The sequence below is a fragment of the Saccopteryx leptura genome, chromosome 3, assembly GCF_036850995.1.
Source record: "Saccopteryx leptura isolate mSacLep1 chromosome 3, mSacLep1_pri_phased_curated, whole genome shotgun sequence".
NCBI lineage: Eukaryota > Metazoa > Chordata > Mammalia > Chiroptera > Emballonuridae > Saccopteryx > Saccopteryx leptura.
This window is the reverse complement of record NC_089505.1, coordinates 94,555,580-94,580,772: the sequence shown is the minus strand read 5'-3', so window position 1 is coordinate 94,580,772 and position 25,193 is coordinate 94,555,580. Positions and strand designations below refer to the sequence as shown.

The 25,193-nt window shown below is 44.2% G+C and overlaps 1 protein-coding gene across 1 annotated transcript in view; it reads left to right on the top strand.

Annotated features, from left to right (window-relative positions):
• FBXO42 (F-box protein 42) overlaps positions 1-25,193 on the top strand; it is an 81,020-nt gene that overhangs the window by 48,639 nt on the left and 7,188 nt on the right. The window contains exons 5-7 of the mRNA XM_066375182.1: positions 21,935-22,088; positions 23,597-23,707; positions 24,902-24,998. Coding sequence (XP_066231279.1) covers positions 21,935-22,088; positions 23,597-23,707; positions 24,902-24,998 — 362 coding nt within the window. The remainder of the gene's footprint in view (positions 1-21,934; positions 22,089-23,596; positions 23,708-24,901; positions 24,999-25,193) is intronic.

The following is a 25,193-nucleotide window of genomic DNA, read 5'->3' as shown; positions in this document are numbered from 1 at the left end:
AACTTCTTAATTATTAGCCCACACCCACTTCAGTTAGGAGAGTCTATAAATGTTGGAAGAGTCTATAAATGTTAGGTAAAGATTAAAGCTCAGCCTGTCATCTCAGTTAATTAGTCCTGGAGCATAGTTGATTTTCCCACCACATTGTCCCAGTAGAATCTTCTTTCTCAAGGATGTTATTTTCTTTCCACTTTCTTCTCTTCCAGTCACATACTCAGTTCCAAGTGAAGACTTATGGTTCCAGTGATCAGCAAACTCATTAGTCAACAGAGCCAAATATCAACAGTACAACGATTGAAATTTCTTTTGAGAGCCAAATTTTTTAAACTTAAACTATATAGGTAGGTACATTCCTTATCAAGGTAGCGCCCACATGTGGTATTTTGTGGAAGAGCCACACTCAAGGGGCCAAAGAGCTGCATGTGGCTAGCGAGCCACAGTTTGCCGACCAGGGTAGGCTCTTTGTTTTAGAAAAAATGCACTCAAGGACCGAGCTGTACAAACTAATGTTTGTTCCCATCTTGGCCTTACTACTCCTAAGCTACTTGTCTCTGAACCTCATCACTTCTGCATTCCCTGGGCCTTGGTTCCCTTCTCTGTAAAAAGACCACTATTCTAAATAAAAACCACACAGCAGATCAGCTTTATCCAAGTCCCTGGGAAGCTTTCTTAGAATATATGTAGTAGGCCTGACCTGTGGTGGCGCAGTGGATAAAGCGTCGACCTGGAAATGCTGAGGTTGCCGGTTCGAAACCCTGGGTTTGCCTGGTCAAGGCACATATGGGAGTTGATGCTTCCAGCTCCTCCCCCTTCTCTCTCTCTCTCGCTCCCTCTTTCTCTCCTCTCTAAAAATTAATAAATAAAAAAAATTAATTAAAAAAAAAAAAAAAAGAATATATGTAGTAGATTCCTTGGCCTCATCTTAAGCGCTTGGGGATAGAACAGTGACTCTGCATCTTTTTTAAAAGAGAAAATGTCCCAGTTGATTTCAAATCTAGCTAAATTGGGAAATCCTGGATCTTTATGAAATCTTGCTTTCTTATTGTGCAATCTGTGACCTCACTCTGTTATCACAGTCTGTTAGGTGGGTGTGTAATATTTCAAATTAGACTCCTTAACTGTTGTTAAGGAAGAACGATAGCTGCTGTGTGGAATCTCAGCTGCTGTTTTTACCCTAGTTAGTGGCCTACTGCCTGAGGAAATGTTATGGAGAGGGTTGGGAGGGGAGGGTATTGGTTGCCCCCGAGTCTGCATGCATACTATCTAACTTGCAAGCCAGCGCAGTTAGGTGGGCACTGCTGTGATACCCATTTTACAGAGGAGGAAGCTAAAGCTCAGAGAATCACCTAGTAATTTACCGAAGATCACAACCAGTAAGTGATTAAAACCCAAGATTTTGTCTCTAAAATCTTTTTTCTCCTATGCTAGGCTTTGAATAGTTTTGTTTTTTTCTATACTTTATTTCCTTTTATCATTTTTTAAATAGACTTATTAATTCTATTTATTTTTTTAAAAGAGGAGAAAGAGAAAGTGGTGGAGTACAGGAAGCATTAACTCCTAGTAGTTGCTTCTTGTTTGTGCAAGGCAAGCCCAGGGTTTCTAGCCAGCAACCTCAGCATTCCAGATCAATGCTTTGGGTACTGCGCCACCACAGGTCAGGCTATTTATTTATTTTGTTTTTTATTTGTTTTTTTGTTTTTTGGAGGTTTTTTTTAGAGAGAGAGGGAAAGGGACAGACAGGGATAGAGAGACAAGAAGGGAGAGGAGAAGCATCAACTCATAGTTCAGCACTTTAGTTGTTCATTGATTGCTTTCCCATATGTGCCTTGACGGGGTGGGGCTCTAGCTGAGCCAGTGACCCCTTGCTCAAGCCAGCGACCTTGGGCTCATGCCAGCAACCATGGGGTCATGTCTATGATCCCACACTCAAGCCAGCAACCCCACACTCAAGTTGATAAGCCTGCGCTCAAGCCAATGACCTCAAGGTTTTGAACCTGGGTCTTCTGCATCCCAGTCCAACACTCTATCCATTGCGCCACTGCCTTGTCAGGCCCCTGTCTTCTTAAAAAAAATTTTCTATATTTTATTTTTCTTTCTTTTCCTGTGACTCCCTTTTCTTTATTTGTAGTTGCCCTTGTTCCTTAACATTCCATTGAATTTGGTGGGAAATAACTAAGTTCTCTGGCTATTGTGTCTTAAAATAGTTAAGATCTTTCTATCTATCCAGAATCAGAAGCTCTGTTGGAAATAATTTTGTTCCTTTAAGACTGTTTCCTAAAAGAATAATCACATATTCCAAAAGCACTGAGTAGTCCTTCAGAAAAAGCTAGTTTACTTTTGGAGTCAGGAGCAGGAAAAAGAAAATGTTTTGGTCATATTGGATGTCTGTAGGATAGCCAGGACGTCTTTAGCAGCTGCAAGGTGCTAGATCTGTCCAGAACTAACTGCCCAGTTACCATTGTTTCTCTTGCTATGTAAATGATACCTTAAAAATAAATGCGCATAGGGTTCTTGGATCCTTGGATGAAGCTTTCTCCTCTGTGTCTAGTGAAAATACTTAGTCTTCGGTTCTCTCTACTGCCCTTTCCTTAGCCTGTGGTAATGTTGCCAGGAAATGTCCGAACAAATAAGGGAGTCTGCAACTAATACCTGGCACCAGGTATAACCAGAACAGCTGACAGGAGAGTCTGTTTTGGAAAAGATCACCCAGTTCCCTTGGCGTAGGTCCCAGGTGTCAGTGCCGACATTGAAGTAGCTGGATGTGGGATGTGTTTGGAATGCTGCATTATTATACTCACTTCTATTAGATTCTGTTTTGCATTTAAGCACTTAATACATTTTTAAAACTTACCAATGTATGCAAATATGTTATGAGAATCCCAAGTCTGTGGAGATGCAGAAGTGGATGTTTATCTGGTAAATATTGGACCATGTTACAAGAGGACATACTTGCCTTTCAAATATACTGCAAGCTTCTATTCTCTGTCCTAAAAACAGATCTTTGATCTCACTGTTTTAATATTTTCTTTGTGACTTAGAAGGCCAGTTAATGCTACCTTGTGGATTATTTTCTTGATTACCAAATTTATTGATTACCAAAATGTATTAAAATTTGACGATAGCCTTTTCTTTCCCATGTTGAATATCTAGCATCCTTTAACTTTTTATTCATTTGGTCCATCTCATGAGCCTTTTCTGTCCTTTCTTGAAACCCTCTAAACCTTTTCTTATTTTAGGTAGAAATCCAGAGTGTCACTGAAAATAAGCAGTGACTTTCCTTTGAATTCTGAGCTTTCATATCTGCACATTGTACTCCTGTCTGCCTACCATCTTGCCAAGCAAATTTTGGTTGCTCTTAGGTTCCCTGTGCAGAAAACTCAGACCTCCTAGTGTTTCTGTTTATTCTCAGGCATCCATGTAATCTGCCCCTCCCCCGACCACAATTTGTGTTTTTTTTACTACAATAAACTTCATTTTGTCTGATGTCCTATTGCTGTGTATTTCCAATGCAGTCTAGATATATTAACTTTTTTTAATGTTTATTTTATTGATTTGAGAGAGACAGAGACAGGAACATCAATCTGTTCCTGTATGTGCTCTGACCAGGGAACAAACCAGCAAACCTCTGTGCTTTGGGATGATGCTCTAACCAACCAAGCCATCCAGCCAGGGCGATATATTAACTTTATGTTCTGAATGAAATTGTAGCTGTCTAGGCCCTGGCCGGTTGGCTCCGCGGTGGAGCGTCGGCCTGGCGTGCGGGGGGACCCGGGTTCGATTCCCGGCCAGGGCACATAGGAGAGACGCCCATTTGCTTCTCCACCCCCCCCCCTTCCTCTCTGTCTCTCTCTTCCCCTCCCGCAGCCAAGGCTCCATTGGAGCAAGGGATGGCCCGGGCGCTGGGGATGGCTCCTTGGCCTCTGCCCAGGGCGCTGGAGTGGCTCGAGCCGCCCCCTGGTGGACGGAGCACCGCCCCTGGTGGGCGTGCCGGGTGGATCCCGGTCGGGCGCCTGCGGGAGTCTGTCTGACTGTCTCTCCCCGTTTCCAGCTTCAGAAAAAAAAAAAAATACAAAAAAAAATTATAGCTGTCTAATCCTATATGGAGGAATGCAAAAGATACTCTCCTTGAGTCATTTCTTTCTTTATTTTTTCCCTGACAGAGACAGAAAGAGGGACATATAGGGATAGACAGACAGGAAGGGAGAGAGATGAGAGGCATCAGTTCTTCGTTGCAGCACCTTAGTTGTTGATTGCTTTCTCTTATGTGCCTTAACGGGGGGGGGGGGGGGGGGGGGCGCTACAGCAGAGCGAGTGACCCCTTGCTCAAGCCAGAGACTTATGCCAGTGACCTTGGGCTTCAAGCCACTGACCTTTGGGCTCAAGCCAGTGACCATGGGGTCATGTCTATGATCCCACGCTCAAGCCAACGACCCCGCGCTCAAGCTGGTCCTCTGCATCCCAGTCAGTCAGACACAGCATTGCTGTGTACCCATTCATGCCCAGTGCACATTGATTTTTATTCTCTATATAATCAGGATCAGGCCCATTTCTCAAGTGTTCCAGCTCTTGTGACTTGGAGAAGAGTTTGTAAAGAATCTTCAGGGTGCTCTTCCTAGGGCAGTAAGGCCATTTATTAACTTAAAAATTCAACTTGAATTCTGGGAGACTACTTTATCTTTTCAAATCTCAGAAGCTATCTCTCATTTCTTCTTTGGGAAATGAACTCTTGAACTATACTTTAATTGATTATACTTTTCAAACAAGTAGTGCCCCAATGATTTCCTCTTTTTCATAGTTCTCTGGAAGTGATTATGCGTTATGGTTTTTATATTTGATGTGTTGGCTTTTAAACTGTGTTCTTTTTTGCTTCTCTCCCATTTTAGTAAGCTTTCTGAAATCCCATGACCCAATCTTAAAATATTTCCTGCCATTTGATTTACATATGTGAGTTATGGGGTGGTTGCAATGTGTTCTTTTTTTTTTTTTTTTTTTGTATTTTTCTGAAGCTGGAAACGGGGAGAGACAGTCAGACAGACTCCTGCATGCGCCCAACCAGGATCCACCTGGCACGCCCACCAGGGGTGATACTCTGCCCACCAGGGGGCAATGCTCTGCCCCTCCTGAGCGTTGCTCTGTTGCGACCAGAGCCACTCTAGCACCTGGGGCAGAGACCAAGGAGCCATCCCCAGCACCCGGGCCATCTTTGCTCCAATGGAGCCTTGGCTGTGGGAGGGGAAGAGAGAGACAGAGAGGAAGGAGAGGGGGAGAGGTGGAGAAGCAGATGGGCGCTTCTCCTATGTGCCCTGGCCAGGAATCAAACCCGGGACTTCTGCACGCCAGGCCGACGCTCTACCACTGAGCCAACCAGCCAGGGCACAATGTGTTCTTGAAGAACTCACTTAACTTTAATTCTGACAATGGGTTGCTGATATTTTGGTTTACTGGTGAAAGTAGAGGTGCTACCATGTGACAAGGATGTAAACAGTTTAGAGTTCACTCTACCAGCTTTGACACTAGCTATTCTTTTTTTTCTTTTCAAGAGAGAGAGAGAGGCACACACACACACAGACAGAAAGGGAGAGAGATGAGAAGCATCAACTTGCTTTTGTGGCACTTCAGTTGCTCATAGACTGCCCTCCCCCCATATGTGCCCGACCAGGGGGCCGCAGCCAAGCCTGTGACCCTTGGGCTCAAGCTAGCACCATGGAGTCACGTCCATGACCTCATCCTCAAGCTGGTGAGTCCATGCTCAAGTCAAACGAGCCTGCGCTCAAGCCAGTGACCTCAGGGCCCTGAACATGGGTTCTCGGCATCCCAGGCCAATGCACTGCGCCACCGCCTGGTCAGGCCATTTTTTTCTTCTTAATATTAGTTTATTAAGATTAATTTACATGTAGTAAAATGAACAGATCTTAGGTGCACAGCTAAAGGATCTTTGTACAGATATATGCAATTGTGTGATTATCACCAAGGTCAAGATACAAAATACTTTGCCTGACCTGTGGTGGTGCAGTAGATGAGGTGTTGACTTGGAATGCTAAGGTTACCAGTTCAAAACCCTGGGCTTGTCCAGTGAAGGCACACATGAGAAACAACTACAAGTTGATGCTTCTGGATTTCCCCCTCTCCCTTTCTTTCTGTCTCTCTCTCTCTCCTCCTCCTCCTTCCTGTCTCTCTCTAAAAGATCAATTAAAAAACAAACAAACAGCCTGACCTGTGGTGGCGCAGTGGATAAAGTGTTGACCTGGAATGTTAAGGTTGCTGGTTTGAAACCCTGGGCTTGTCCGGTCAAGACACATATGGGAGTTGATGCTTCCTGCTCTCCCCCCTTCTCTCTCTCTCTCTCTCTTTCTCTCTCTACCACTTCCCACAGAGGTAACCACTATTCTGACTTCTAACAGACTTTTAAAAGTTTATTTATTGATTTTAGAGAGAGAGGAAGCGAGGGAGAAAGAGAGACAGAGAGAGAAACATTGATCTGTTCCTCTGAGTACCCTGACCAAGGATGGAAGTGGCAACCTCTTTATATCCAGATGACGCTCTTAACCAACTGAGCTATCCAGCCAGGGCCAGGTTTTCTTGAGGTTCATCTTGTGTGTGTGTGTGTGTGTGTGTGTGTGTGTGTGTGTGTGTGTATTTCATCTGTGTGGTTGCATCTCTCAGTAGTTTATTTTTTTTTATTGCGTGAGTTTTCCATAATGTGAATATACCACTTTTTTTTACCCCATTCTTCTGTTGATGGATACTTGAGTTATTTCCACTGAATATAGCTGCAATCAACATTCTTATATAAGTTTGTTTGTGGACATAAGCACTCATTTCTTACTTAAGACTTGTCAACTTGAAGAAATAGTCTAGACCAGGGGTAGTCAACCTTTTTATACCTACCATCCACTTTTGTATCTCTGTTAGTAGTAAAATTTTCTAACCACCCACCGGTTCCACAGTAATGGTGATTTATAAAGTAGGGAAGTAACTTTACTTTATAAAATTTATAAAGCACAGTTACAGCAAGTTAAAGCATATAATAATAATAACTTACCGAGTACTTTATGTCGGATTTTTGCTAAGTTTGGCAGAATAAATCTTTATAAAACAACTTACTATAGTTAAATCTTTTTATTTATACTTTGGTTGCTCCGCTACCGCCCACCATGAAAGCTGGAACGCCTACTAGTGGGCGGTAGGGACCAGGTTGACCAGCACTGGTCTAGACAATGGTAACTACCCCAGAGATTTCTCTATTCACGTAGTCCTGCTCTAAATAGAAAGAGCTGGTGATATAACTAAGTATTATAGAGATTTGGGGAGGAAAAACCACTTGGCTAATAATTGAAGGTACTACTCATTATTAAAGGACCTCATGACCTAAAGTGATAGGAGGGATGTGTTATGAGAGGGAGGGAGGCTAATTAGTAATACCCATTAAGAATGTGGTTTTTGGCCTGACCTGTGGTGGCGCAGTGGATAAAGCGTCGACCTGGAAATGCTGAGGTCGCGGGTTCGAAACCCTGGGTTTGCCTGGTCAAGGCACATATGGGAGTTGATGCTTCTAGCTCCTCCCCCCTTCTTTCTCTCTGTCTCTCTGTCTCTCTCTCTCCTCTCTCTGTCTCTCTCTCTCTCCTCTCTAAAAAAGAATGTGGTTTTTGTGCCAGGCAAACACAGGTTTACATCCAGATCTCTGTTGCTTAGTAATTGGTTGACCTTAAACAGGTTACTTAACATCTTACTTGCATCACCTTTAGGGTAGAGATGATAATACCTAGCTACCCATCATGTTTTTGTTCAGATTATATACAATGCAAGATTCAGATAGGGAGAGAGAGTAGAAACTGAAGTGCTAGCTAAGGAGTGGAGAGTGATCTTAAATTATTCTCTAGTTCCAAAAGCTTGAGAAGTGACTACATTCATTCCTTTATCATTTTCATCCTTTGTTTATTGAATGTTTGTGCCCAGTGCTGTTCTAGGAACTATAGATATAGAAGGAAGACAGACAATAAACCAATACAAAGAAAATACAGTGTGTCCGTAAAGTCATGGTGCACTTTTGACCAGTCACAGGAAAGCAACAAAAGATGATAGAAATGTGAAATCTGCACCAAATAAAAGGAAAACCCTCCCAGTTTCTGTAGGATGATGTGGCAGCATGTGCGCATGCGCAGATGATGATGTAACACCGTGTATACTGTACAGCGGAGCAGCCCACGGCCATGCCAGTGGAGATGTGGACGGTACAGAGGAAAGTTTAGTGTTTTCTGTGGCTCACTAAATTTGAGTCCATGACCAAAGTACAACGTGAATATCGGCGCGTTTATAACGAAGCACCACCACAGAGGAATAACATTACTCGGTGGGATAAGCAGTTGAAGGAAACCGGCAGTTTGGTGGAGAAACCCTGTTCTGGTGGGTCATCAGTCAGTGACGAGTCTGTAGAGGCTATACGGGATAGCTACCTAAGGAGCCCTAAAAAATCTGTGCGTGAGCCCACATCGAACTGCACTAAATAGGTATGAAGCTGGGAGAGTTTTCCTTTTATTTGGTGCAGATTTCACATTTCTATTGTCTTTTGTTGCTTTCCTGTGACCGGTCAAAAGTGCACCATGACTTTACGGACACACTGTATAGGCTCTGGCTGGTTAGCTCAGTCAGTTAAGAGCATTGTCCCTAAATAACAAGGTTGTGGATTCAATACCTGGTCAGGGCACAAATGGGAAGCAACCAGTGAGTGCATGACTGAGTGGAATAACAAATGAATGCTTCCTTTCCCTACCCTCTGTTTCTCTCCCTCTCTCCATCTCTAAAAGAAATTAAGCTCTGGTGGGATAGCTTGGTTGGTTGGAGTGTTGTCCTGGAGCATAGAAGTTGCTGGTTCGATTCCCCAGTCAAGACACATTATAGGAGAGCTCTATCTTCCTGTCTCTCTCTCTCTCTCTCTCTCTCTCTCTCTCTCTCAAAAGAAAAAAAAAAAAAAAGGCCTGACCAGGCGGTGGCGTAGTGGATAGAGTGTTGGACTGGGATGTGGAGGACCTAGGTTCGAGACCCCAAGGTTGCCAACTTGAGCGCGGGCTCATCAGGTTTGAGCAAGGCTCACCAGCTTGAGCCCAAGGTCGCTGGCTTGAGCAAGGGGTCACTCAGTCTGCTGTGGCCCCCGGTCAAGGCACAAATGAGAAATCAATCAATGAACAACTAAGGAGCCACAATGAAGAATTGATGGTTCTCATCTCTCTCCCTTCCTGACTGTCTGTCCCTATCTGTCCCTCTCTCTAACTCTCTGTCTCTGCCACAAAAAAAAAAAAGAACAAAAGAACTGGTAATGCAAGAGAGTGGATAGGGATGTTTAAAATAAGTTATAACATATGGATAGAGCCGGGATTTATATGGATGGATAGTTTTTTTTTTAATTTTTATTAAATTTAATGCAGTGACATTGATAAATCAGGGTACATATGTTGAGAGAAAACATCTTCAGATTATTTTGACATTTGATTATGCTGTATACCCCTCACCCAAAGTCAAATTGTCTTCCGTCACCTTCTATCTGGTTTTCTTTGTGCCCCTCCCCTCCCCCATCCCCTCTCTCCTTCCTCGCCCCATTCCCCCTTCCCTCCACCCCTGCCCTGTAACCATCACATTCTTGTTCATGTCTCTGAGTCTCATTTTTATGTCCCATCTATATATGGATTCATATAATTCTTAGTTTTTTCTGATTTACTTATTTCACTCCGTATAATGTTATCAAGGTCCATCCATGTTATTGTAAATGATCTGATGTCATCATTTCTTATGGCTGAGTAGTATTCCATAGTATATATGTACCAATGGATGGATAGGTTTTTAAAGGAAATCTGATTTATGAGAAAAGCAGCAAACTAACAATTAGGATTCTGTTCACAATATATTATAATTTACTTTTAAGGCTAATTGTATTTGTGTGTGTATGTGTGTGTGAGAGACAGAGACAGAGACAGAGAGGGACAGATAGGGACAGACAGACAGGAAGGGAAAGAGATGAGAAGCATCAATTCTTTGTTGCAGCACCTTAGTTGTTCATTGATTGCTTTCTCATATGTGCCTTGACGGGAGCTACAGCAGACTGAGTGACCCCTTGCTCAAGCCAAACCTTGGGCTCAAGCTGGTGAGCCTTTCTCAAACCAGATGAGCTGGTGACGTTGGGGTTTCCAGCCTGGGTACTCCGCGTCCCAGTCTGACGCTTTATCCACTGCACCACCACCTGGTCAGGCAAGGCTAATTGTTTTTATTAAGATGATGTATTTGATGAAAATAACTATGAAGTATTTGAATCTCCGCCTACGTGTTTTTGTTGTTGTTTTCCTAGAAGGAAGGCACCCAAGAATCCAGATACCACTTACATATGCTAATCCTTACGAAGAAGGTGTAGGATGTTACCTAAAGTGGCTAAATTCTTTTCTGTATTAGCTTCTTCCAGATCACTGGACCTGGTCCTGAGTAACCTTCCTTAGGAGGTGGTGGTTTCTCCTCGTCTCCTCTAGCCCTGTGCAGTCCTGGAACACCCTGGATCTGTGGTGGTCCCAGGAGATGTGAAGGAGAACAGAGCCAGTGGGTTCCCCTAGGAAAGGAAGGAGTCCTTTCTGTTTGTTTACAAAGTTCAGACCCTGGGCTCTTTCCAGAATACATGCCTTTCTAAGGTGGGTAAACATTCTCTCCTGCTGCAGAGAAAGAAGAGTGGGAATACTTGCATAGTACAGATCTGGGTAAAAATTTGGATACTCCAGAGAAGAGAATAAATAAAATTACACCATATTTCAGTTTGGCTTTCTCCTGCCTGACTAGGATTTTCCTGTATTGACACCAGGTCAGAAATTTTATGACTAGCAACATTGTTTTCACTTCTAAACAGAGCCACTTAAAAGGGTGTACACACACACACACACACACACACACACACACACACTACAGTTAACAATTTATCAGATTAAACTGAGACTCTGGACCTCCTCTCTCTCCAGAAATTGTATCAAAAAGACTACTTGAAATGGTGACAAGAAACTATTACTGTTTTTTATGTTGTTAATTTTTAGCTGATAAGTGCTACCCTATTCATCAAGTGGTCTTTCATGTGGATTTGTTTAGAAGTGAAAACAATGCCAACAGGGAAATTCTGTCCCTGCCTGTGGCATATATAGTTATACAGGATCTAAAAGTTTTTCATGCCCGTTACAAAAGTTCCTCCTGTTTTGGCTGTTCCATAAATGACCCAAGGAGTGACGTTTATAAAGATGTGGGTATAATTTTAATAATAAAAATGCGTGCCCTGAAGCCTGAAATCCAGACAAGCTTTGTCTGATACCAGTGAGTTGTTTTGATATCAATCAGTAATGTTCTGGCCGTGTTGCAAGTGAGGAATAAAATAAGAAAAGAAAAGGAGTGTGGGGGAACCTGAAGAAGTACTTGGCCTGTCCCCTGCTGAAAGGCCCGCTGGCTCCTCCACGGGAGGTTGTGACTAACTGGAGCCAGTGCTCATCCCAGCTCCTGAGGGATCTATAAGCATCTGGCTTCCATGGATTGGTTCGGTTCAGTAAACATTTCATAAAAAGTAGTTCTTGTCCTGTAGCATAGTACATATAATTTTATTGGGAGACTCTAACTGTGCCGAATACCGATGGAGGTAGACACAGGATGTCCTCTCCCATGCATCCCTCCTTCCCCTAGGAGGGCCTTAGCCCAGCGCGGATAGAGATGGTGCAGGCAGAGACCCTGAAAAAAGCCATGCTGATGCGGAATAATTTAGTTCTTGTGATTCCAGGACCATGTTCTCAGTGACTAATTTAAATCCTTCTTTTAGACTTAGTAAAAGAGCACACTTGGCCAGAACCAAGTCTTAGAAAGCGGGAGTTTAGGGGTTCTGCAGTGACTTTGCCAAAGAATATATTTACCGCCTACTTTTTATCTTTAAAATAAACATTATGTTTTTGTATCTTCTGTTGGCATCTACTAAATGCAAAAACTTATTGTAATTTTTGGTCACATTGATATTAAAATGGAAACATTTTCATCAACAGAAGAGAAATTGATAGATGTCTCAGGCTGAACCCCTGTGGTCCTGGCTGCCTACTTTGGAGACCATTCTGAATAGTTACTGTCTTCAAGGTGTTTATAGCCCAAGATGGTTTTTTATACTCATGTATTGTGAAGTGTTCTTAATCTTTCTTTAGCCTCCTTATTCCTCAAACCATAAAACCATTGATACATGCATTTCTTGTTCCCATTACAGAGTATTACTCTATAAAATTAAAGCGGTTTAGAGATATAAGCAGTTAAAGTATAACTCCAGTAGTTTAAAGAAAAACTAAAGGATCTCTTGCCTCCTAAGTTGTGAGTGCCAGCCTGTCCTCTCGTGCCCCCTGGGTTTTCTGATTCAGATGCTAATGTGGTGTTCTGGGAAATGCCTCTCCAAATGATTCTTCGCCTGACCTCTGACCTCTTGTTATCAAGGTCAGTCACTTCACACACCACCATAATGACAGCTCTATCTAGCAAAAGGCTTGATCAGCTTCCCAAGACCCAGCTTGGGCCCTATCAGCAAAATTAATCTCTCCTCCCCCAACCCCCTCCCATACACACACCAACTCACAGCTCCTCACTGCCACAGAAAAGCACTCACACAAAGAAACTGTGAGGTAGGCTTGTTGGTTAATCTGGTTTATCTGGTCTCATTTTGCCTTCAAGGCCAGTTTTGCATGGGAAGGACTGGTGTACCACATATGGCGTGAATGGCTTTCATTGGACCTAGCCTGAGAAAGTGAGGGCCTGTGAAGAGTTGTTAATATGAAATGGAGAAGTGAAATCTGAAACATCAGTACCGTTATTCATGCTTTAATGTTCCCTTTGGCAGTACTATGAAATAATTTGAAAGCATTCAGGGAACATTTGTTGACTGCCAGTTATGAAGCAGTTTACAGCTTCCCCCTTTAAAGTCACACACGAAAACATGCTGGAATGTCATGAAGGAAGTGGGGGAGGCTTTTGTCCTTTACTGTCTTCTGAATTCACTGGCATGCTAGTGAGTCCCACAGGTAAAATTTTCATGCTCAGTTTTCTTGTTTTGAAACTTTACCTCTTAAAAGTCCCTAATTCCTAGTTCTAGATCTATTTTCAGAGTCAGAGACATGGAGAACTATTAGCAAGTCACTTATGTTGCTGTTTATGGTTTTTGTTTGTTTGTTTGTTTGTTTTTAGAGAGTCGTGGACAGACAGACAGGAACGGAGAAAAATGAGAAGCATTAGTTTTTCGTTGTGGCACCTTAGTTGTTCATTGATTGCTTTCTCATATGTGCCTTGACCTGGGGGCTACAGCAGACCGAGTGACCCCTTGCTCAAGCCAGCAACCTTGGGTCCAAGCTGGTGAGCTTTGCTTAAACCAGATGAACCTGCGCTCAAGCTGGCGACCTCGGGGTCTCAAACCTGGGTCCTCTGCATCCCAGTCTGATGCTCTGTCCACTGTGCCACTGCCTCATCAGGCCTGTTGCTGTATATGTTTTAAAGTGATTTGCCTAAAAGCCAGAAAGAGCACATTTTAAAACTAATTTTGGCCCTGGCCAGTTGGCTCAGTGAATAGAGCGTTGGCCTGGCTGGTGTGTGGACGTCCCGGGTTCAATCCCCAGTCAGGACACATAGGAGAAGTGACCATTTGCTTCTCTCTCCTTCCCTCTCCCACTTTTCTCTCTCTTCCCCTCTCGCAGTGGCTCAATTTGTTCTAGCATGGCCCTGGGTGCTGAGGGTCCAGTTGAGCATTGGCCCCAGACTAGTGTGAGGGGGTGCTGGGTGGATCCTGGTCAGGGCACATGCAGGAGTTCGTCTCCACTCCTCTCACTTAAAAAAAATTTATTTTGTAGAATGTGAGTTAAGTCAGTGGTCTCTAGCCCCCAGGCTGCAGACTGGTACCGGTCTGTGGGCCATTTGGTACCAGTCCGCAGAGAAAGAATAAATAACTTACATTATTTCCATTTTATTTCCATTTAAGTCTGAACAATTTTTTTTTTTTTTTTTAAATGACCAGATTCCCTCTGTTACATCTGTCTAAGACTCACTCTTGATGCTTTTCTCGTAAGTTCGACAATTATCTTTTAAAATACCACAGTTTTTACACCGGTCACATAATTTTATTCTGTGCATTTATCCGTCCCACCCTAAAGGCCGGTCCGTGAAAATATTTTCTGACATTAAACCGGTCCATGGCCCATAAAAGGTTGGGGACCACTGGGTTAAGTGACTTGACAGTGCCTACACAAGTTGATGATCAAACTCCCTTAGTTTAATGTTGCCTTTTAATATGCTGATCTGTAACTGTGTCTTTCACTTCCTAGGGATCAGTGCTTCCAGTAGAGCCTTTCTCTAGTTCAGGGATCCGTTCTTGGTGGTTATAAAGCATTTTAAGGGGAGGTTGCCCAAAATCCCACCCAAGACTTATATGAATGGGGCTGGCCTTGCCCTGGCCATTTGGCTCAGTGTTAGAGCGTCGGCCTGGCATGCAGAAGTCCCGGGTTTGATTCCCGGCCAGGGCACACAGGAGAAACGCCCATCTGCTTCTCCACCCCTCCCCCTCTCCTTCCTCTCTGTCTCTCTCTTCCCCTCCCGCAGCCGAGGCTCCATTGGAGCAAAGATGGCCCAGGTGCTGGGGATGGCTCCTTGGCCTCTGCCCCAGGCGCTAGAGTGGCTCTGTTCGTAACAGAGCGACGCCTGGAGGGGCAGAGCATCGCCCCCTGGTGGGCAGAGCGTTGCCCCCTGGTGGGCGTGCCAGGTGGATCCTGGTCGGGCGCACCAGGTGGATCCTGGTCGGGCGCATGCGGGAGTCTGTCTGACTGTCTCTCCCTGTTTCCAGCTTCAGAAAAATACAAAAAAAAAAAAAATATATATATATATGAATGGGGCTGGCCTCACAGTTATAAGAATGAGACAAGCACTTGAGCACCAGATGTGTAGGCTTTATTAGAGGAGAAAGACCTGCCGGGGCACTTCTCAGGGAAGAAGGGCACTAAATACAGACTGAGGCAAAATTTTATAGGGTTGGGGATAGCCTCGAGCAAGGGTGTGCTGGTATGTTCACCTTTCTGAATACTCCTCCTTGGGGCGATTGATCAGCTTCCTGGAACCCCTCTGTCCCAGGGGCGATTGTCCAGTAATTAAGGGTGGGGTCAGGCAGCCAAGGGGAACAGCAAAAAAGGGCAGTTGTAATTCCTGGTAAATTCATGTGTCTATCAACAGTGGCCCGTGGAATAGTCTTGGGCACATCACTACAGCTTAGAAGAATGTTATTCAAGAACTAGCAGTGGTTTGCCTGACCAGGCAGTGGCGCAGTGGATAGAGCGGTGGACTGGGATGCGGAGGACCCAGGTTCGAGACCCCGAGGTTGCCAGCTTGAGCGCAGGCTCATCTGGTTTGAGCAGAAAGCTCACCATCTTGGACCCAAAGTCGCTGGCTCGAGCAAGGGGTTACTCAGTCTGCTGAAGACCCATAGTCAAGGCACATATGAGAAAGCAATCAATGAACAGCTAAGGTGTCGCAACGAAAAACTGATGATTGATGCTTCTCATCTCTCTCCGTTTCTGTCTGTCTGTCTGTCTGTCCCTATCTATCCCTCTCTCTGACTTTCTGTCTCTGAAAAAAAAAAAAAAGAACTAGCAGTGGTTTAGTGAGCACCTACCTGCTGGGTCCTGCGTTCAGTGCTAGGGTTGATGTGAAGACGAGAGGTGACATAGAGTGCCTCTGAAGTAAATGTATTGTCCCTTGTTTCACTTGAGAAACTAGGCCCAGAATGTAGATGAGGATGACCAGGGAAATGTTTGTATATTGAAAATGTAATTCCTTTAAGCTCCCATTTGATCAAAGCATTTGTCAAGGAAAACTGACCTTGGACCCTCATCTACTAATGCAACTAAAGTTTAAGAACTGTAGCTGTAGGGGAATGGTAACTATTATTTATAACATCTGCTATCAAAATGAAGGGTTCCATATAGTCATATGCAGCATGTGTGTGCTGAACAGAGTCAGGATAGATTCTGAGTTGAGAAAAACCATCTAAACTTGGATGTAAGGCAAAAGGAGCATTAATGTCCTATCGTGTAGCAGGTTCACTCAAGGATTATTTAACTTTCTACAACATGATTCTTAAAGTCTAGTCCCCAACCATCAATCATCTGGGAGCTTGTTAGAAATGCGACTTCTTTAGTATATGTGCTGCCAAAGCGAGCACAGAAATGCATCTTCTTGGCCTTGGCTAAGTGGCTCAGTGAATAGAGAGTTGGCCTGGCACACCAACATTGCGGGTTTGATCCCTGGTCAGGGCATATACAAGAAGCAATCAGTGAGTGCTCAACTAAATGGAATGAGTTGATGCTTCTCTCTCTCTCATTCAAATCAGTGGAAAATTAAAAGAGAGAGAGAGAAAGGAATGCAACTTCTCCAACCCCACCCCTTCCTACTAAATAGGAAACTCGGAAGGGCCCAGCAATCTGTTGTAATAAGACCTCCATGTACTAATGCAACTAAAGTTTAAGAACTATAGCTGTAGGGGAATGGTAACTATTATTTATAACATCTTAATAATAAACTAATAATATTAATACATAATGCTCGTAGTACGGAGATGTAAAAGTAATTTTTTAGTTGTGTGTGAAGTGCAGGCATCCCCAGTGAGAACAGGTTCTTGCTTTACCTTGTATCAGGCAGCCGGGCTGCTTTTCTAGCCCCAGGTTCCACGTGCATAGAAGCTGCAATTGTGGGAAAGTAGCCCAGGAACCAAACCAGAATTAGGAATTGCTTCACTGTTTTACCATCCTCTTGCAAAAATAAACAAGAATGCCTTGTAATTCTACCACTGTCTTTCACATGTGAAACTTGCTTCTGATTCATAGGAACTTGGGAAATATCTGAACCAATTAGCAATTTTCGGGAATGCTAGTTGTGTGTATAGGGTGCTTATCTCCAGTTTCCCATAGCTGCTTTTTTGGCTTGTGCCTTGTTTGAATTTGCTCCATTGATCATATCTGCTGTGCCATCAGGAGGCCTGTGGTGTGTTTGGGAAATGAAGCCTGTGAGGAGGACACGGGCACTGCGGGAACACACTCGAGTAGCATGTCCTGCAAGTTTGATATGGGCACATTTTGTCCTGCGGTGCTTGGTGAGAAGCTGCCTGGGAGCGACACCCTTTTCTCCCCCACTTTTGTGATAAAACTGAATTTGGACTGTGTATAGAGGCCCAGTGGCCTCGTTTTGAAGGCGGGCCAAGAAATGTCCTCAATGAGTGTAAAAAGTGTAAACCTATCATTTATACGTTTTAAGGTAAAACTTTAATTTATAAGTTTTAAGGAAGGGTATTTATTTCACCATGATGATGTTGGGCCTTTTAGCTGGGGACGGTTTGCTGTTGTCAGAGTACCCTATATTGTAGAAGATTTTCAGTGAATCAATCAGCCTCTAATGTAGTAGTGGGGTGTATTTTAATAATAATTTGTTAAACAACAACATGATATCATTCTAGCTGCCGTATGGAATGAACTGCATGCGTGTAGGTGCAAATCTTCAAACTTTAGGGCCTGACATTTATGTGGGGCCCTTCTGTATCTAAGTTAGTTGTTTGCCTTGTCTGATGATGCATGGTCCTGTGGGCATTTTTTTTAAAGAAAGTTTATTGATAAAAGACATTTAAATAGCTTGCTCTTCTTAGAACTTGAAAAAATGAATAAAGGTATATAATTTGAACATGAGTTTTCTTGTTCTCAGAATTCTAGTAAAGATTTGTTTGCTTTCCAGAACTCTACTTGGCTAAAGAGACTAGTTAAGATAAAGAAATTGCAAAAGTTCTCTGACCCCATCATAAATTGAATTCATTTGATCTGTGGACCTTGCATTAAGATAATTGTGCCCAGGTCAGTTAGCTCAGTGATAGAGCGACAGCCTGGCATGTGGATGTCCAGAGTTCAATTCCTGGTCAGGACATACAGGAGAAGCAACCATCTGCTTCTCCACCCCTCTCTCTTCTCTCTCTCTCTTTCTCTCTCTCTCTCTTCCCCCCCCCCCCCCACAGCTATGGTTCGATTGGTTTGAGCAAGTTGGCCCCTGGTGCTGAGGATGGCTTTGTGGCCTCTACCTCAGATGCTAAAAATAGCCCAGTTGCTGAGCTACGGAGCAACAGACCCAGGTGCACAGAGCATCACCCTGTAGTGGGGCTTGCCGGGTGGATCCCCACTGGGGCGCATGTGGGGAGTCTGTCTCTCTGTCTCCCCTCCTCTCACTTGAAAAGAAAAAGATAATTGGAAGTTTCTGATTTGCAACAAATAGTGCAGATGTTATATGCATAATTGGATCATAGGAAATTTGATACACCCATGTCTTTTTATTTTTTTTATTTTTATTTTATTTTTTATTTTTATTTTTTTTCTGAAGCTGGAAACGGGGAGAGACAGTCAGAGAGACTCCCACATGCACCCGACCGGGATCCACCCGGCACGCCCACCAGGGGCGACGCTCTGCCCACCAGGGGGCGATGCTCTGCCCCTCCGGGGCGTCGCTCTGTCGCGACCAGAGCCACTCTAGCGCCTGGGGCAGAGGCCAAGGAGCCATCTCCAGCGCCCGGGCCATCTTTGCTCCAATGGAGCCTTGGCTGCGGGAGGGGAAGAGAGAGACAGAGAGGAAGGGGGGGGTGGGGTGGAGAAGCAAATGTGTGCTTCTCCTATGTGCCCTGGCCGGGAATCGAACCTGGGTCCCCCACACGCCAGGCCGACGCTCTACCACTGAGCCAACCGGCCAGGGCCCACCCATGTCTTTAACCTGTTAATTCTGAACTAACTATATGTTGCATGTTGACTTCTATGCCCTCTCCACCTGCTTCATTTGTTCTTGTATATTAATATTTTTCCCACATGCTTCACAAGTTGAGGTGGAGGATCATGATTAAATTAACTTTAATAGGGCCCTGCTTAGTTGTGAAGATATTTAAGTAAGTATACTGAAATTAAACCTTCTATTTGTGACATAAAACAGGCCTTGGATGAGGTAGTTCTTCCATTCCTTGGGATAAGTAGAAGGAGAGATTTTGGCTTTCTAAAATATCAAGATATTTATTATTATTATTATTTTTTTTTTTTGCATTTTTCTGAAGCTGGAAACAGGGAGACACAGTCAGACAGACTCCCGCATGCGCCCGACTGGGATCCACCCGGCACGCCCACCATGGGGCGACGCTCTGCCCACCAGGGGGCGATGCTTTGCCCATCCTGGGCGTCGCCATGTTGCGACCAGAGCCACTCTAGCGCCTGAGGCAGAGGCCACAGAGCCATCCCCAGCGCCCGGGCCATCTTTGCTCCAACGGAGCCTTGGCTGCGGGAGGGGAAGAGAGAGACAGAGAGGAAGTCGCGGCGGAGGGGTGGAGAAGCAAATGGGCGCTTCTCCTGTGTGCCCTGGCCGGGAATCGAACCCGGGTCCTCCGCACGCTAGGCCGACGCTCTACCACTGAGCCAACTGGCCAGGGCAATATCAAGATATTTAAGAATTCATTTTGGAAAGCCCTTACTGAAGATACTGTAATCCTTGAGGATTGAATTATCATGGTCAGTGGCCCCGGCCTGCCTTCCCTTGGGTGAATCCGGAGAACAAGGGTCCTGAGGTAGAGATGGAGTATGACCCAGAGCCTGTGGAGGAAAAGAGATCCTAAGAATAACCTTCTGTCCAATTTACTTATCTCTGTCTGCTCTGGGTCTGTGGCTTACTTAATTAGGATTTAGGAAAGAGCTTTTTCAGCTTTGGAACACTCAGACCTTTTAATGTACCTGCCTTGTTTATGGTAACTACTCAAAATGAATTTATCTATATGTATGAAGAGCAGTCTGGTATAGAGGTTAAGAGAATGAGTTTTGAATCCAGAATAAATGAATTGGAATTTTGGCCCTACCATTTACTAGTTCTGTGACCTTGGCAAGTGATTTAAATGAGCTGTGCTTCTGTATTCTCATCTATAAAATGGGAATAAAACTAGGAGTTTGGAAAGGATTACATTAGTTAATACATGCAAAGCACTTAGAAAGGTTTCTAACATAAGTAAATGCTCAATAACTGTTAGTCATTATTATCATTAATATAGTAACAGTATTAATAGTTATAAGTAGTAGAAATTGTAATGTCTCTCCTTTTTATTTTTTGTAATGTCTCTTAAAAGTTAATCAAATCAACCCTAGCCAGGTAGTTCACTGAGTTGGAGCGTCCTCCCAATATGCCATGGTATGGGTTCAATCCCCAATCGGGGCACTTGCAGGAGTCAACCAATGAATGCATGAGTGGGTAACGGCAAAATCGATGTCTCTCTCTCTCTCTCTACCTTCCTCCCTCTCTAAAATCTAAATAATTTTTTTTTCTTTTTGCGAGAGAGAGACAGGAAGAGAGAAATGAAAAGCATGAGTTTATAGTTGCTGCACCTTAGTTGTTCATTGATTGCTTCTTATATGTGCCTTGACTGGGGAGACTCCAGTCGAGCCAGTGAGTGATGCCTTGCTCAAGCTAGCAACCATAGGGTCATGTCTGTGGTCCCACACTTAAGCTGGCAACCTCACACTCATGCTGGTGAGCTCACGCTCAAGCCAGATGAGCCTGTACTCAAGCTAGCTACCTCAGGGTTTCGAACCTGGGACCTCAGCATCCTAGTTCGACACTGTCCACTGTACCACCACCAGTCAGGCAATAGGTACTGTTTATAAAGTTAAAATTCTTTGTCTGGGGTAATGCTGTCCAGTATAATTTTCTATAATGATGGACATGTTCTATGTCTGTGTTTTCTAATTCCAATAGCCATTAGCAACATGTGGCTAATGGTGACTGTGTCGAATTGTGTAGTGTTTTCCTTGGTTTGATTATATATGTCATTATGTTTTACCGACACTTTTTAAAATTCTATGAATAGTTTTTCCCCTTAAGAAGTATGTATTCTTGGCCCTGGCTGAGTAGCTCTTAGCTCAGCTGGTAGAGCGTCATCCTGATAGGTTATGGGGTTTGATCCCTTGTTAGGGCACATACAAGACTCAACCGATGAATGTATAAATAAGTGGAACAACAAATTGATGTGTTTTTTTTTTCTCTCTCTCTAAAGCAAACAAACTAAAGGAATGTAGAGTAAGGGATTGAGTAAGCAATTGTTTCAAAGACCAAAAGCTCTGAAAATTATGCTCCTTTGGGACATTTGTTATCCTCAGAGTTTTCCAGCATAAGCCAAATTTCTATTGTTTCAAAATTTGGTCAACATAGCTAGCTCAGAGGTCTAGTCACTCCTGGTGTAAGGCCTCAGTTTCATTGGAATGTCTTCATGTGGAGCCTTGAAAGGCTGCTCCCAATGTTGCTAGTGAGGCCCGTCGCTAAGGGCCTAGAGGTCACTGTGAACATTACTCAGGACAAAGGAGAACTGCTTTCTGCCTCCTTTTTTACCTATATTTGGTAGCAGCAATTATTTTTAAGTGGCATCCAGATGTCTAGCCTCTATGTATACTCCTCCATGGATCGCTTAAATTCTTGCCTTTGTACTCTCTATTAAGCTTATTAAATGGATGGGCAGGAGACTCAATGTTTATTGAGCACTTGCTATGTGCCAGACACTGCCAGGTGCTTTGAATGTATTATTTAATGTGCAAAACAGCCTACTGAGCCAAGTTACTCTTCATCCCTAATTTAAGGTGAGCAAAACTAACTTTCTTCTAACTCAGGCTTCTCTGTTTTAGTTATAAAAGATGTATAAATTTGTTATGGTTTTCTCTCAGGCCTGCAGACTCACCCAGTTTTGTCTCCCCCTTTCTCTTATGCTTTGTAGTATTGGTTCCTGTTTTGTTACTCTTCCAGGGAAAGGTGGTCTATAGACAGCCTACCAATGGCTTGTCTGACCCTGAATCCTAACTGTGCTGTTGTTGACTTCTTTCAGGATCCTATCCTTCCCCCAAAGCCGGAGCGACTCTTGTTGTGTACAAGGACCTGCTGGTGCTGTTTGGTGGCTGGACACGGCCGAGCCCTTATCCCCTACATCAACCAGAGAGATTCTTTGATGAAATACACACTTACTCACCCTCTAAAAACTGGTAAGCCACAAAGATAAGATCTTTTCAATCTGAAATATTTTTTTTTTATTTTTGTTTTTTTTTTTTTCCATTTTTCTGAAGCTGGAAACAGGGAGAGACAGTCTGACAGACTCCCGCATGCGCCCGACCGGGATCCACCCGGCACGCCCACCAGGGGGCGACGCTCTGCCCACCAGGGGCGACGCTCTGCCCACCATGGGGCGATGCTCTGCCCACCAGGGGGCGATGCTCTGCCCATCCTGGGCTTCGCCATGTTGCGACCAGAGCCACTCTAGCGCCTGAGGCGGAGGCCACAGAGCCATCCCCAGCGCCCGGGCCATCTTTGCTCCAATGGAGCCTTGGCTGCGGGAGGGGAAGAGAGAGACAGAGAGGAAAGCGCGGCGGAGGGGTGGAGAAGCAAATGGGCGCTTCTCCTGTGTGCCCTGGCTGGGAATCGAACCCGGGTCCTCCGCACGCTAGGCCGACGCTCTACCACTGAGCCAACCAGCCAGGGCTGAAATATTTTAAATGATTGGATTTCTTGTCTATTTTGCATTTAGAAATCTCCTTGAGCATTTGATGAAAGCTGTGGATGCTTTTCCCAGAAAAAAATATTTACATATGCATAGATTTTGCCTATAGTTTCAGAGGGTTTCCAAGACCTGTTTAAAACCTAAAGTTAAGAACTCTAGGCCCTGGCCAGTTGGCTCAGTGGTAGAGTGTCAGCCTGGCATGTGGATGTCCCAGGTTTGATTCCCGGTCAGGTTGCACAGGAGAAGCGCCCATCTGCTTCTCCACCCCTCCCCCTCTTTTTTCTTTATCTCTCTCTTCCCCTCCCACAGCCAAGGCTCCATTGGAGCAAAGTTGGCCCGGGCACTGAGGATGGCTCCATGGCCTCCTCCTCAGGTGCTAGAATGGCTCTGGTTGCAACGGAGCAACACCCCAGATGGGGAGAGCATTGCACCTGGTGGGCATGCTGGGTGGATCCTGGTTGGGCACATGTGGGAGTCTGTCTCTCTGCCTCCCTGCTTCTCACTTCAGAAAAATACAAAAAAATAAAAAAAAAATAAAAAAAAAGAACCCTTATTCCAGCCCTGGCCAGTTGGCTCTGTGGATAGAGTATCTGCCTGGCATGCGGACATCCTGGGTTCAATCCTGGCCAGGGAGAGCATGAGAAGTGACCATCTGCTTCTCTTCCCCTCTCTCTCCCCCTTCTCTCTCTCTCCCCCTATTGTAGCCAGTGACTTGATTGGTTCGAGTGTTAGCCCAGGGCGCTGAGGATAGCATCAGCTCCAGACCGGGGTTGCCAAGTGGATCCCGGTCAAGGCACATGCAGGAGTCTATCTCTCCTCCTCTCACTTAAAAAAAAGAAAGAAAAAAGAATCCTTATTCCAATGAGAAAAAGTAGAAGAGATTCATTCCTCTTCCAAGAAAAATGAATGAGCCAGTTGAAGAACAAGGAACTCTTCAGTTTTGGCTCCTAGTTCCCCAGGATGATTCCTGATCTCAGCCTTCTGTCTCTATGTTAGGTGGAATTGCATTGTGACAACCCACGGACCACCTCCCATGGCCGGCCATTCGTCCTGTGTGATAGATGATAAAATGATAGTCTTTGGTGGCTCCTTAGGATCCCGGCAAATGTAAGTATATTTGCTTTGCTCCCTGAAGTGTCAACCTGAAGATAAATACTTCTTGGAATAACGGGTCAGAAAAGTGAACTAGTTAGAGTCAGGGTCAGTATTCCTGAACATGGTTCTGATTAATCCAATTAGTTATCTCACTCTAGCATTCATTTTTGATCCCCTGGTCACATGCCAGGGAATTTTTAAAAATTTGCTCCATAGAATCAGGGCTGTGTAGTCTCTTTCTGTTTGGTATGTGGTTCTGTTCACTGGGATCAAAGTCTGATGGAACCTCCACCTTGTCGCTTCTACCTGTGCCTACAGAAGTCTTTTTCTTGCTCTCTGGAGCTTTAGAGAAGGAGAGGTAGATTAACAGGACAGGTGGAAATGGTTCACGCTCCAGATGTGATGAGTTGAGAGAGTGAGTAGGAGCAAGACAACTGTGTCAAGTCTGACACACTTCTGTTAGGCTGTTCTCTGTACCCACCGTTCTCTCCACGTTTGGCCACAACTGGCCAGCTCCGGCCAGAGTCAAGAGCGAGAGCACTCCATCTGAGTCACGATCTGATTTGTCAGTGTGAGCTGTCCTCCAGGTGAGGGGGTTTAGGGCTCAAGGTATTAGAGCTCTTGTTCCTCTGTTCCTACGTGTGAGTAAATGACCTTACAGAGGGGACCATAAAATAGAGGCTGCCATCTAAGAGTCTGTCCTTGCCGCACTGGTCCCTTGGGGGTTGGAAATGCCAGTTTGTCCTTGATAAACTGCAGCTCTCATTAGCTGTGGTGAAACTACTTTTTGTAGCCAGAATCGATAAATCATTATCTCCTAGACAATGATAGAGTTGCCTTTTGAATAAATTTTTTCTTCTTTCTGGTTTATGCTTTTGAAAGACTATATCTTGGCCAGTAACTGTTTCCCATTCTCACCAATTAACTCTTACTTTAGGTATTAGTGTGTGACTACCAACATGACTCAGATGAACAAGTCAGTGGAAAGAACTATATAAGAACTGACTATAGGTCAGTGGAAAGAACATAGGTTTGAAGATCTTGAGTTGGGTTCTAGGGAAAGGAGCAGAAGAGAAATACAGTTAAAGTGCTAACTGTGAGCCTAGCACTTTGTAGGATATCTCTATAAATGTAACTTCATTTATATCAGCCCTTGTTGTCCCCAGTAGCTCCCAACTCCTTCATCCTTATGTCTTTATCTTACAGGAGCAATGATGTCTGGGTCCTTGACCTTGAGCAGTGGGCGTGGTCCAAGCCAAACATCTCTGGCCCCAGTCCTCATCCTCGAGGTGGCCAATCTCAGGTGCTCAGGAATTAAAATAACTATTCAGCAAACACTGTAGCATCTTTCAGTTAGGACGGGAGAGGGTGGAGGGAGTCAGGTAAGATGCCAACATGCATAAGTCAAAAGAGAATTTGTCATTATTTTTGCTAGTATTTGCTTTTCAGCTTCTAATGGGTTGTATTTATTTTTAGTGGCTTTATATTATGCCTTTCC